Source organism: Acipenser ruthenus, chromosome 2, assembly GCF_902713425.1.
Source record: "Acipenser ruthenus chromosome 2, fAciRut3.2 maternal haplotype, whole genome shotgun sequence".
Lineage (NCBI taxonomy): Eukaryota > Metazoa > Chordata > Actinopteri > Acipenseriformes > Acipenseridae > Acipenser > Acipenser ruthenus.
Window position 1 is genome coordinate 8165519 of NC_081190.1, and position 10463 is coordinate 8175981.

Genomic DNA, 10463 nt, shown 5'->3' on the forward strand with positions numbered 1-10463 from the left:
TTTGGGCTGTGATGTCTTTGTTGTCTTTTCTCAGCAGTCAGTCACGTTGCTGCTTGTGATTTGGGCTGTGATGTCTTTGTTGTCTTTTCTCAGCAGTCAGTCACGTTGCTGCTTGTGATTTGGGCTGTGATGTCTTTGTTGTCTTTTCTCAGCAGTCAGTCACGTTGCTGCTTGTGATTTGGGCTGTGATGTCTTTGTTGTCTTTTCTCAGCAGTCAGTCACGTTGCTGCTTGTGATTTGGGCTGTGATGTCTTTGTTGTCTTTTCTCAGCAGTCAGTCACGTTGCTGCTTGTGATTTGGGCTGTGATGTCTTTGTTGTCTTTTCTCAGCAGTCAGTCACGTTGCTGCTTGTGATTTGGGCTGTGATGTCTTTGTTGTCTTTTCTCAGCAGTCAGTCACGTTGCTGCTTGTGATTTGGGCTGTGATGTCTTTGTTGTCTTTTCTCAGCAGTCAGTCACGTTGCTGCTTGTGATTTGGGCTGTGATGTCTTTGTTGTCTTTTCTCAGCAGTCAGTCACGTTGCTGCTTGTGATTTGGGCTGTGATGTCTTTGTTGTCTTTTCTCAGCAGTCAGTCACGTTGCTGCTTGTGATTTGGGCTGTGATGTCTTTGTTGTCTTTTCTCAGCAGTCAGTCACGTTGCTGCTTGTGATTTGGGCTGTGATGTCTTTGTTGTCTTTTCTCAGCAGTCAGTCACGTTGCTGCTTGTGATTTGGGCTGTGATGTCTTTGTTGTCTTTTCTCAGCAGTCAGTCACGTTGCTGCTTGTGATTTGGGCTGTGATGTCTTTGTTGTCTTTTCTCAGCAGTCAGTCACGTTGCTGCTTGTGATTTGGGCTGTGATGTCTTTGTTGTCTTTTCTCAGCAGTCAGTCACGTTGCTGCTTGTGATTTGGGCTGTGATGTCTTTGTTGTCTTTTCTCAGCAGTAAGTCACGTTGCTGCTTGTGTATTCGGGCAGTGGCGTCTTTGTTCATCTTTTCTCAGCAGTAAGACACGTTGCTGCTTGTGTATTCGGGCAGTGACGTCTTTGTTGTCTTTTCTCAGCAGTCAGTCACGTTGCTGCTTGTGTATTTGGGCAGTGATGTCTTTGTTGTCTTTTCTCAGCAGTCAGTCACATTGCTGTTTGTGTACTCAGGTAGTCACATCTTCTGTTGATGATTTTAATACAAGTATATTGCAATCAAATTTAAGATGCAGGTTATTTTTAAAAGCAAAAAATTGTTAGAAAAGTGCGTCTTAAATTCAAAGCAGTACAGTAAGTCTTTTTGTACGATATATGTAAGTAAACAATTGTATCAGAAAAGGGTTAGGGTGAGGGGTAGGAAAAAGATGTATACATTAAGTACATTGTAACTATGCATAATAACATTGTAATTATGTATAAGTACACATGCATTTACGAAGTAGCTACTAGGTAAATACACAGTAATTAGAGGCACTTCAAGTGTTACCAACAAAGGTAGGTGAATCAGTAATACCATGCCATGAGACATCACGCAAATCGCATTAAAAAAGTCAGACAGCTGTGTCAGCTTTCCGAAGCAAAGAAGCCACATCTCAAGCATTTCTTTCGTAACAACTGACAACTGCTGAACAGTAGCCCTGGCAAGCTTCTTTGACCAAATCAGAGAAAGAAAAAATGCATATCAGGGAGCTTAAGGCTTAGAGATCTCTTCAAAAAATGCACTGTGTTTTTTATTCATGTGATACCATTTATATAACCTTTCAAATGAGTGCTTTTTGCAGGTAATTCCTAAATAAAGGTGATGTAGTTGTTTATAAGCTAATTAAAAAGTCACTTTTTTTTCTGTATTGCTGTAATGTTTCTAACTGTCTATGTATTGTTGTTTGTTGTTTTTATGTTGCCTCTTGGCCAGGTCGGCATTTTAAAAGAGAACTTGTTCTCAACCCATACGGAAGAACCATATATTTATAATACATGGAAATGTATATTGAAGTACTGGTTCATATATTTAAAATATATTGCTTTAATGTCCATATATTTGTCATACGCATTCATCATATATGACAAAATACCTTTTACAAAATATATGGTCAAATACATTGATTTGTATGCATGCTTTTGTGCTGACTGGTTATGCTGGGTATGAGAAACAACATGCATGTTGTACTGTGTAATACATCAATTCTAAAAATTCTCAGTGGAATACTGTACCTCACCCTGAAACAAAGAGTTTGGTCAAGTTCTTTTGCGATTAAAGTCTGATGTAAATCACATCTTCAAAATAACTTATGTAGTGATGGCATCTTCCAAGCAATATGGGATTTTCATTATACATTACAAAGTAATAATTAAAAAACCTTAGTAGCCAGTTAAAAACTACATACTATACTGCATGTGGGCCAGAGCTAGAATTTTAACTGCATATCACTTAAAAATTAAAATAAAAAAGCAAATAATAGCTTTAAAAAAACAACATGAAAAACATTAGACTTTCTTACTGTTTATTGTACATTTTTGGTCAAATACATTGCACAGAAAAAACACATGGTAGTTTGAAACATGTATAAGCAGAGGCTAAAATTTAACAAGAATTTTAACAACTGCCTTTTATATACAACATTATTACAATTGTACCTGTGGCGTTTTTCATAAATCGAAAGGAACGGTAGTTCCTCGAACCAAGTTAGCCGTGGTGAGAGAACGGGAGTTCCTATCTATACAGTGTAAGATCTGAAAGAACATTTTCATAGCAAAAGGAATGCAGGATGCCTGGTCACTATCTGTGTACCAGCTGGCATAAACAATGTTATGTCACAGAATGTCTGTGACTGGAAGCCATGTCTATTTCTTACTACCTTTTGTGACAATTCAGGGTCCTCTAAAAATGCTTTGATCTGTGCATGTAAAGGCAAATGAAAGAAAAAGTTTCCTTCTTTCAGACTCCTTTGCTCTATCCATTCTTTCTCACAGTAAGTGCGTTTCTTTACCTAAGTAAGATTCACAGACATTGCAAACATGATGTATTTCTACAAAATATTTTAAACCTTCAAACGGTTTTTCTAAGTGGTACCAAGATTGTGGTACAGTGTCTTTACCAGCCAATAGATTAATAATGTCCAGCATGTCAGAGACTGCTTCCTTGGTAAGCTTGTGCTTCATTTTCAAAGCCATGAGCAGCAGGCCATTCTGTTGTTGAGACGAATACACTTTGTCATCCTGAAACAGGGAAAGTGTTATTATTTATTATATATTTTAGGAAATGTATTTTATATCATGCACATATTCATCCTATAATTATATCCACAGTACTGAAATACAAAAAGTCACATTACAATCTTGGATTTGTGTGCAGTTCTGTAAGGCTACATTATTATAATGAGATTACAGTACAGTGTTTTTATACAAGTCCACATCTTTAAATCTACATTACACCCAAAACAAATTTACCCTTAGCCAACTTTCTATGATCCTTTTCTTTTGAAGAAAGAGGAAAGTGTCCTTCATTGCCACTAAAAAGAATGCTGATTTAAAACACACTATGCAGTGGGTACTATAGGGTAAGACACAATAATATACACAAACCTCTTGCAGGTACTTTTCTTGTGTAGATTCATCAAGAGAATGAAAAGGTTCACTGCCAGGATTCTCAATGTCCTGTTCCTGTAATTGAAAAATATGCACATTTACATCCTATACAGTTTGTGGCTCTCCCCAAGCAATGGGAAAATTACACTATGCCATCATACTCGTCTCATATCATAGCACCATCACACTCATTTTCAAAGCTATCATGATTGATTCCTATTTTTTCATTAACATATTTATGTATTTTAACAATTAAACGTTTGGTAAGGCTATAATGAAATCTACATTTATAGTATTACAAATATACATGTACTGCAATTATATTGTTTCTATTTAGTGTTTTGTAAAAGCTCTAAAATAAACATGATATTATTGAACAGATAAATTATTACAATTCATGAGCAACTATTAGATTAACATATTCCTGCATTTGTGCCTGTATACAGACGTTTATAGCTTTAAATGGTCACATTTATTTTAACAGAAACAGCAAAAAGGTAAAATTTAAATTTTAAAAAAAAGTTTCTATTAGATATATTACTTTGTATAGCATTACACATTATACTACATTAGCACATAATAACAAAAATTACTAGCACTTTACCGTGGTAATTGACTCAAGATCTGCATTCTCCTGTTCACTTGGGGTTATTTCAGGTTCCCGTTCTTCTGATAGATTACTGGATTCTGGTACATCAACGTCTTCATCAGTTTCTAGACTGTCATCATCTTCAGTGTTGCTTACAGTACGAATCTCGTCATGTGTTAAAGAACCCTACAGACGCACACCCACACATAAACAGTAAATCAATTGCATTTAACAAAGTACAAAAAATATTATACACAGAATAAGCCACACAGTAATGTGCAATCAACTACCAAACACGGCCGTTTGAAAATGAACTACTTCCTTCAGAATTAATCCTAAATCATTTGTAGCGCTTTCTATTTATTCTACAAAACAAATAGTAGATCTCGTTATTTCACTTGTTTTACTATCATTTTAACAGGTTTTAACTGTGCCTATATTATGTACAGCCTAGGTTGAAATACTTTACTCACCGTTGTTTCTGCTTGACTTGATTGTTCCTTGTTCCTATAAAATAAAAATAAAGGTTTAGAATATATACTATCGTATTATGACTGAACAGCTTTAATAAATTAAACACTAGTGAAGCTACTTGCCTTATCCTTTTCCATCGTCTAAGTGTTCTTCCTGGAACAGCCATTTGGTCAGCCAGGTAGCGTTTGTAGCCACGCTGTGCTGTGGTGATATCGTTTTTATTATAATCACTCATAATTTACAGCCCACGTGCCAGCCTAAAAAACTGTGTAAAAGTACATTGCATGGATTACTTAAATCACAAGCAGCCAACAATGAGAAAGACATTATGTTAACACTACAGCAGCTCATGTGCGTTATGGCTGCTGTGTTTGACGTCGCACACAGCTCCTCCTACTTTCAGTTCCGTTGTCTGACAAATTCGCTTTCAAAACACTAAAGGAAACAAAATAATATATATTTATCTAGCCAAATTATTAATTAGAAACATAAAAGGGATCGTGGTTTTCATATTTCTTTTTTATTCGATTTATTTGTATTTATCTGGACGTCGTATTTTTTGGCCGACAGGAAGTGAAATCATCACACGTTTCGTGCTGACTTTCAGTTGGGAAGGTGCACAGAGAGACGGAGCAAGCATGTTCGCACTAGTAAAGTGGGTAAATGGCGACGATGACGGTAAATTGAGTGTAATTCCTACTGAGTGGATTAAAGGATTTAATATAGAGGATTTTGAAGAAGAAGGCGACGAAGATGAGCGCCATTATGTCGCAGAGTGGAGAAGAGGGAGTAAACGACCACGTGAAGGATGGCAAGCTTTCGATTGTGAAGTGGAGAAAGTGGGAGGTTAGTATACCATATTTACCACAACTTTGAGATATAGAGATGCATTAGCAATTACGATCTTTGTAAGTAGTAAAAAATGGAAATACATATTTTAATCGTAGGTTGAAAAAAAAAGTTAATTACTGTATCACATGAAGTCAAGAAAGGCCAGCAACAATAGCTATGGCCTAGTAGTAGTACTGCATCCCGAATTTTAGGTGACTGCTGTTGATTCTCTGTATAAATTACTCATTTGGAAGTAATTAGAAAAAAATAAGCACACTACATAATTATAAATGTAGTAAAGTTATTATTATTTTTTCATTGTCATGTTAAATTTTAAACAACCAATATCTTCCTAGTTACTTTAACATGTAATACTTTTGAAATACAAGAAAACAACTTGTTGAGTATTGATTAATTATGATCCTTTCTGTTTCATTTTTAAGAAAGACAGTTGGAACTTGTTCAAATGCGTGATGCAATGACAAGAGCAGAAGAGACTCCAGCTTTGAAAAGAAAGAAATTTCAAAATAGCAGATATGCTGATGAATCCAGCAGTGACACCAAAGACACTCAAGTGTGCCAGGTAAACATTGCTATTTAACATTTCTGTTAAATTTTAAGACTGAACAACATACTACATTTATTTTAAGGTGTGATGCAAGGACCAAATCAAAACTTTGACCCACTAATCATAAGTTACAAATCTGGTGCTGATGGTATCTTTTTTTGTTTGTCACAAGGTTACAGTCTTCTACGCCTGAGGGAATCTGCCATTAATACTGGGTTTTAATTTGCGATTAGGCCCTAGGTAGGAAGCAGTATCTGTCACAGAAGGCTACAAGTGGACGCTGTTGATGGTACAGTATTATTCAGTTCCGCAAAGTTATTTTAGACAGCAGTAAAAAAAAATGTTTTTGGTTTGTTTATTTAGAACTCAAAGACTAAAGCATCTGCAAAGCAACAAAGGTCTACTGAAATTCTGAATCAGCTGACTAAGAAACCGCAAACTAATAAAGAGGATGGAGAGGTACAACAACTTAAAAGTAAAATTCAAGAACTAGAACAGGAGAATAAGAAGCTCAAGGAAATGGTAGTTGGAGGTAAGCATTATTGTTTCAAGCAGAATAAATAGTATAGCGTCAGGAGCATTATATTAATAAAGACTAATAAATAAGTTAAGAAATGCACATATTTGTGGAAAAAACCAAACTCCTGTTTATTCTGGAACCATACGTAAAACTGGCAAATTATGAGATTAATTAATTGATGATTGATTAGGGCACTGCCCCTATGGGTTAAGACAATGGTATTGGTATCAACATCAACTGCGTTGTGAACCTGCCTTTACTTGATTAGTCCATACAATTGGTGATTTCTAATTGGGTGGGGGGGGGTATAAAAAAAGCTTGCCGATTTCCAAATTTTGAAAAAGAAAAGACGAAGTAGAACAGAGAATTGCAAAGGTTTTCATAAAGCCGAATATTGTATAATTGCAGCTATCCCTGTGATATTGGACAAAATTGAGGAGCTAGGAAAGAGGGACAAAGCTGGTCCTACTGACCACTCTATTGACAGTGAGGCAAATTGTCTTTGTGGAAGTCCACGGCATGCTGCGTCGTCTGCAGGATCAACTGTGTCCATATCCTCAATTCCTCAATCACAAGGAAATGGAAGACAACTTGACAAGGTAACAGTGTGTTGTATTACAGGCAGTGGTAACCAGTCTTTTATATATGTCAGTGAATCATTATCCTTTTTATAGCTTGCAAATTTAACCCAATTTAATTGAAAACTTAATATGAATTTGTAGAGCAGTAATTTAATTAGTTTTATTATACTTTACCATGACACTTCTGCAGTTCTTTAACAATTAATGACTTTTTGTTTTGGCTTGTACATGTCATCCACAACAGACAAGTAGATCATTATTGCGTTTGTGAGGACTGCATCATAGGCTTAAGCCCTTTTGACACTGGCACTCCGACCCGGGTCATGACACGCTTATTGGTGACCCGGGTAATTTTTTTGCTAGTGTGAAAGCACTTACCCGGGTAGGAGGCGACCCACTTCAGGAGGTCCGGGTCGAGCGAGGCGAAATGACGTTTTTTTTTTTAGTCTGCACATTGCGTTGTTGCCGCTCCTGACCCGGGTCGATAAACTGCAGTCTGAAACCTCTCGGCCGACCCGCTTGACACCGTGTCAGTGACAGTGTGAAAGCGGCTTTATTGTAACTGGGTTCTTGATGCTATAGAGGTCATACATGCTCACCCAAAACCAGACTCTTCAAGGTCAATTCTCAGTGGTGTATTTTACCTTATTGACAAGCACAGACTTTTAAAGGAGCCATAGATAGCATTAATTTTAAATCAAGGCTTATAAAGTCATGATATTTGCAAGGACACAATTTCCTAGAATCAAGAACAAGCTAGAGGATTACCCGAATCCTGGTTTTGAGAAAATGCCACATATTTATGTTTTTTTCTTGGTTTATTTGTTATAAAAATAAAACTTATTTCTTCTTTAAACAGGTGGAAATTCATCCAGGAAGTGGAGTGTATATAGACCAGCTGGCTTGGACAATAACAAATAAGGCTACTTCCTACACTTCATTTGTGAGAAATGCTATGCTCTCTGTGTTTGACATTGAAACTTTAGTAAAAAGTAATTTACGTGGTGGAAGTGGCAAACGACAGAAACATGGGGAAAGAAGAGAGGCCTTGGATCCCAACAAAGTGAATGCCATATACGGTGAGTGTTTTTAAGAGTTATTAATTAAATGCTTTTAAACCTTCTTTTTGTAGATGTCCATAATTTTTCTTCCATAGAGCCTATTTTCACTTAAAAATAGTTTTGAATTCAATATGTTTGTTATTATGTATGTATTTCTTAGCAGACATCCTTACCCAGGGCAACTTACAATTGTTACAATTATATCACATTATTTTTACATGCAATTACCCATATATATATATATATATATATATATATATATATATATATATATATATATATATATACTATAATTACTGTAGCAATCTAGGTATAGCACCTTGTTCAAAGGTACAACAGAAGGGTCCCCCACCTGAGATTGAATCCACGACCGTCTGTAAATAAATGTATGGTGCTATGAACAGGCTTTGTCCTGCACTCACTACTGTACTGGTTGACAATTGAATATGGATAGGTAAACACTAAAGAATTGCATTTAGTTCTCAATAAAAATGGGTTTCTTAGCATTCAAACATCGAAACAAACTGAGCTGGTCAGTAGTAAGAGTGTACAATTGTTAGTTTTTTTTTTAACTTGCAAAAAATGGTGATTCATATAGTGCTTTTGAATGTTATATCTCAAGTATGTATTTTTTAAAAACTTTATTTTCCTTTTCAGCTGCAACTCTGATGAAATTTCCACTTGCCACCAAATCACAGATTGGTTCTGTAATTAATGGGAAAATAGCTGAACTTAGGTATGGAATAAAGAAAAACGCACACAAAAATACACAAGGCTTTAATGATACTAACTGATACTGGTACTGGGCTTAGAAGTCATAAACTGTGTGGTAGTTCTTGTTCTGTTTTAGGTTTCCCCTGTATTTTATTTAGATGTTTAATTTCGAAAACAAATGAAACATCCCTTATTGAAGTTTTCCCTGTTGACTTTATTGTAATGTTTTTGCACTTTTACCATTGATTTACCTTACTTTTACCATGGTTTCCTACGGTTTTCAATTATTTTAAGATATCTTCAAATATTTCAATATGTCTGTTTGGCGAGCTACAGGGCCAAACTGCCAGTTAGAGATACCTTCAAATATTTGAAGGTATCTCTAAATGATGATTCGGCTTGCCGTAAGAAATAGTGTTAATTTACAGTAGCGTTATTGTATCTATAGTGATAATGTACATGTGTATATCCGAGAAATATTAGGGGATGAAAGTAATGTTTTTGTTTTTAAGTAATTCAGTGAAACTCCAACTCTGTTTATAACAAGATTGTAAACAAGATTTTGCAGTCGCTCAGATGAGGGCTCAAACTGATAACTGTTCAATAAAGTTTTATAAATTTATAAAATGGGTGCATTTTATTTATCGTACTACTGTAGCAGTCCACAAAACTTTTATTGCATGTGAAGTGATCAATTTGTATTACTCTTTTCCTGCATCACACGTTTACATATGTAAATTCACATTTTTCCATATATGAGTAAATACATTACCAACACAACATTTTAATTATGATATCATACATTTATTGAAATATATATTTCTATATATGTTATTAATGTGTGTATATATATATAATAACATGTATTAAACATATATTTTTGACATGATACCATGTATTCATACTATATAATACATACATTTTAAATGTATGTTTCATATGTGATTAATATATTATAAAAGTATGAAAACTATAATTAAACTACATATTTTTCATATATTGTTATTGTATTGTTACATATATGAAATCCGGCCAATTTCTATATATTAAAAATGTATTTAATATTTTTTTACATATATTATCCACTTAACATTTGAATATATTATTTTGTCATTCAATATATTTTAAATAATATATTAAACATATATTTTTCTTCCGTATGGGAATGTCTTTACCTGGTTAAATAAAGGTTTGAATTGAATTGAATTGAATTGAAAAAGGAAAACATTGCAAAAGAACTGAGATAATTCATATATTTGTTTGTTATTTTCAGCTGTGGTTTGGTGATCTGTTAGCTGATTGCTTGTAAGCTTTAGGCATTTCAGATGAACATTAGGACAAGATGCAATGCATGTGTGTTACACTTAAGTTGCTTTTCTTGTGTAACAAATAAATCAACAAAACTCACCAGGTTTGTGAATTGGGACTAAAATGTGTTAGGTACAGAAGGAGAACGAGACCTGCTTGTTCGTCTTGCAGTAGTATAGAAGTCTGTGAGGGAAGGGATCCTGAGTTGAATAAATCTGGTATAAATCCCAGCCTACACTTCCCCTTGATTCATGCCCCAGTTCCAGCTCCC

General features: G+C 35.0%; 2 protein-coding genes across 4 annotated transcripts; one reads left to right on the forward strand and one right to left on the reverse strand.

The window, feature by feature from the left end:
* Positions 1–2445: 2445 nt before the first annotated feature.
* LOC117421954 (uncharacterized) lies at positions 2446–4847 on the reverse strand. Its single transcript, XM_034036487.3, has 5 exons — positions 4732–4847; positions 4609–4642; positions 4151–4321; positions 3544–3621; positions 2446–3177 (listed from the first exon to the last, which is right to left on the reverse strand). The coding sequence occupies exons 1-5, from the start codon at positions 4842–4844 to the stop codon at positions 2926–2928; spliced, it is 648 nt and encodes a 215-aa protein (XP_033892378.3). The 5' UTR covers positions 4845–4847; the 3' UTR covers positions 2446–2925.
* A 400-nt stretch (positions 4848–5247) lies between these two features.
* Positions 5248–9511, forward strand: LOC117421953 (uncharacterized). 3 transcript variants are annotated; one of them, XR_009307421.1, is made up of 7 exons: positions 5318–5455; positions 5884–6023; positions 6181–6248; positions 6372–6540; positions 6937–7127; positions 7969–8188; positions 8828–9511. XR_009307421.1 is itself a non-coding variant. In XM_034918515.2 (6 exons), exons 1-6 carry the CDS (start codon positions 5248–5250, stop codon positions 8962–8964), a joined length of 1065 nt encoding a protein of 354 aa, XP_034774406.2. In that variant the 3' UTR covers positions 8965–9511. The 3 variants fall into 3 exon arrangements, 1 of the variants encoding a protein (XP_034774406.2); XM_034918515.2 differs by lacking the exon at positions 6181–6248 and having other exon boundaries at positions 5248–5455; XR_009307420.1 differs by having other exon boundaries at positions 6181–6540.
* Positions 9512–10463: the final 952 nt, after the last annotated feature.

Coding starts and splice junctions, on each gene's coding strand:
- LOC117421953 (XM_034918515.2), top strand. CDS start 5,248: ATGTTCGCACTAGTAAAGTGGGTAAATGGCGACGATGACGGTAAATTG. Junction 6,024..6,371: donor AAGACACTCAAGTGTGCCAG/GTAAACATTGCT, acceptor TTGTTTATTTAG/AACTCAAAGACTAAAGCATC. Junction 7,128..7,968: donor ATGGAAGACAACTTGACAAG/GTAACAGTGTGT, acceptor TTCTTTAAACAG/GTGGAAATTCATCCAGGAAG.
- LOC117421954 (XM_034036487.3), bottom strand. CDS start 4,844: ATGAGTGATTATAATAAAAACGATATCACCACAGCACAGCGTGGCTAC. Junction 3,622..4,150: donor ATCTTGAGTCAATTACCACG/GTAAAGTGCTAG, acceptor TTTCAATTACAG/GAACAGGACATTGAGAATCC. Junction 3,178..3,543: donor AAGAAAAGTACCTGCAAGAG/GTTTGTGTATAT, acceptor TCCCTGTTTCAG/GATGACAAAGTGTATTCGTC.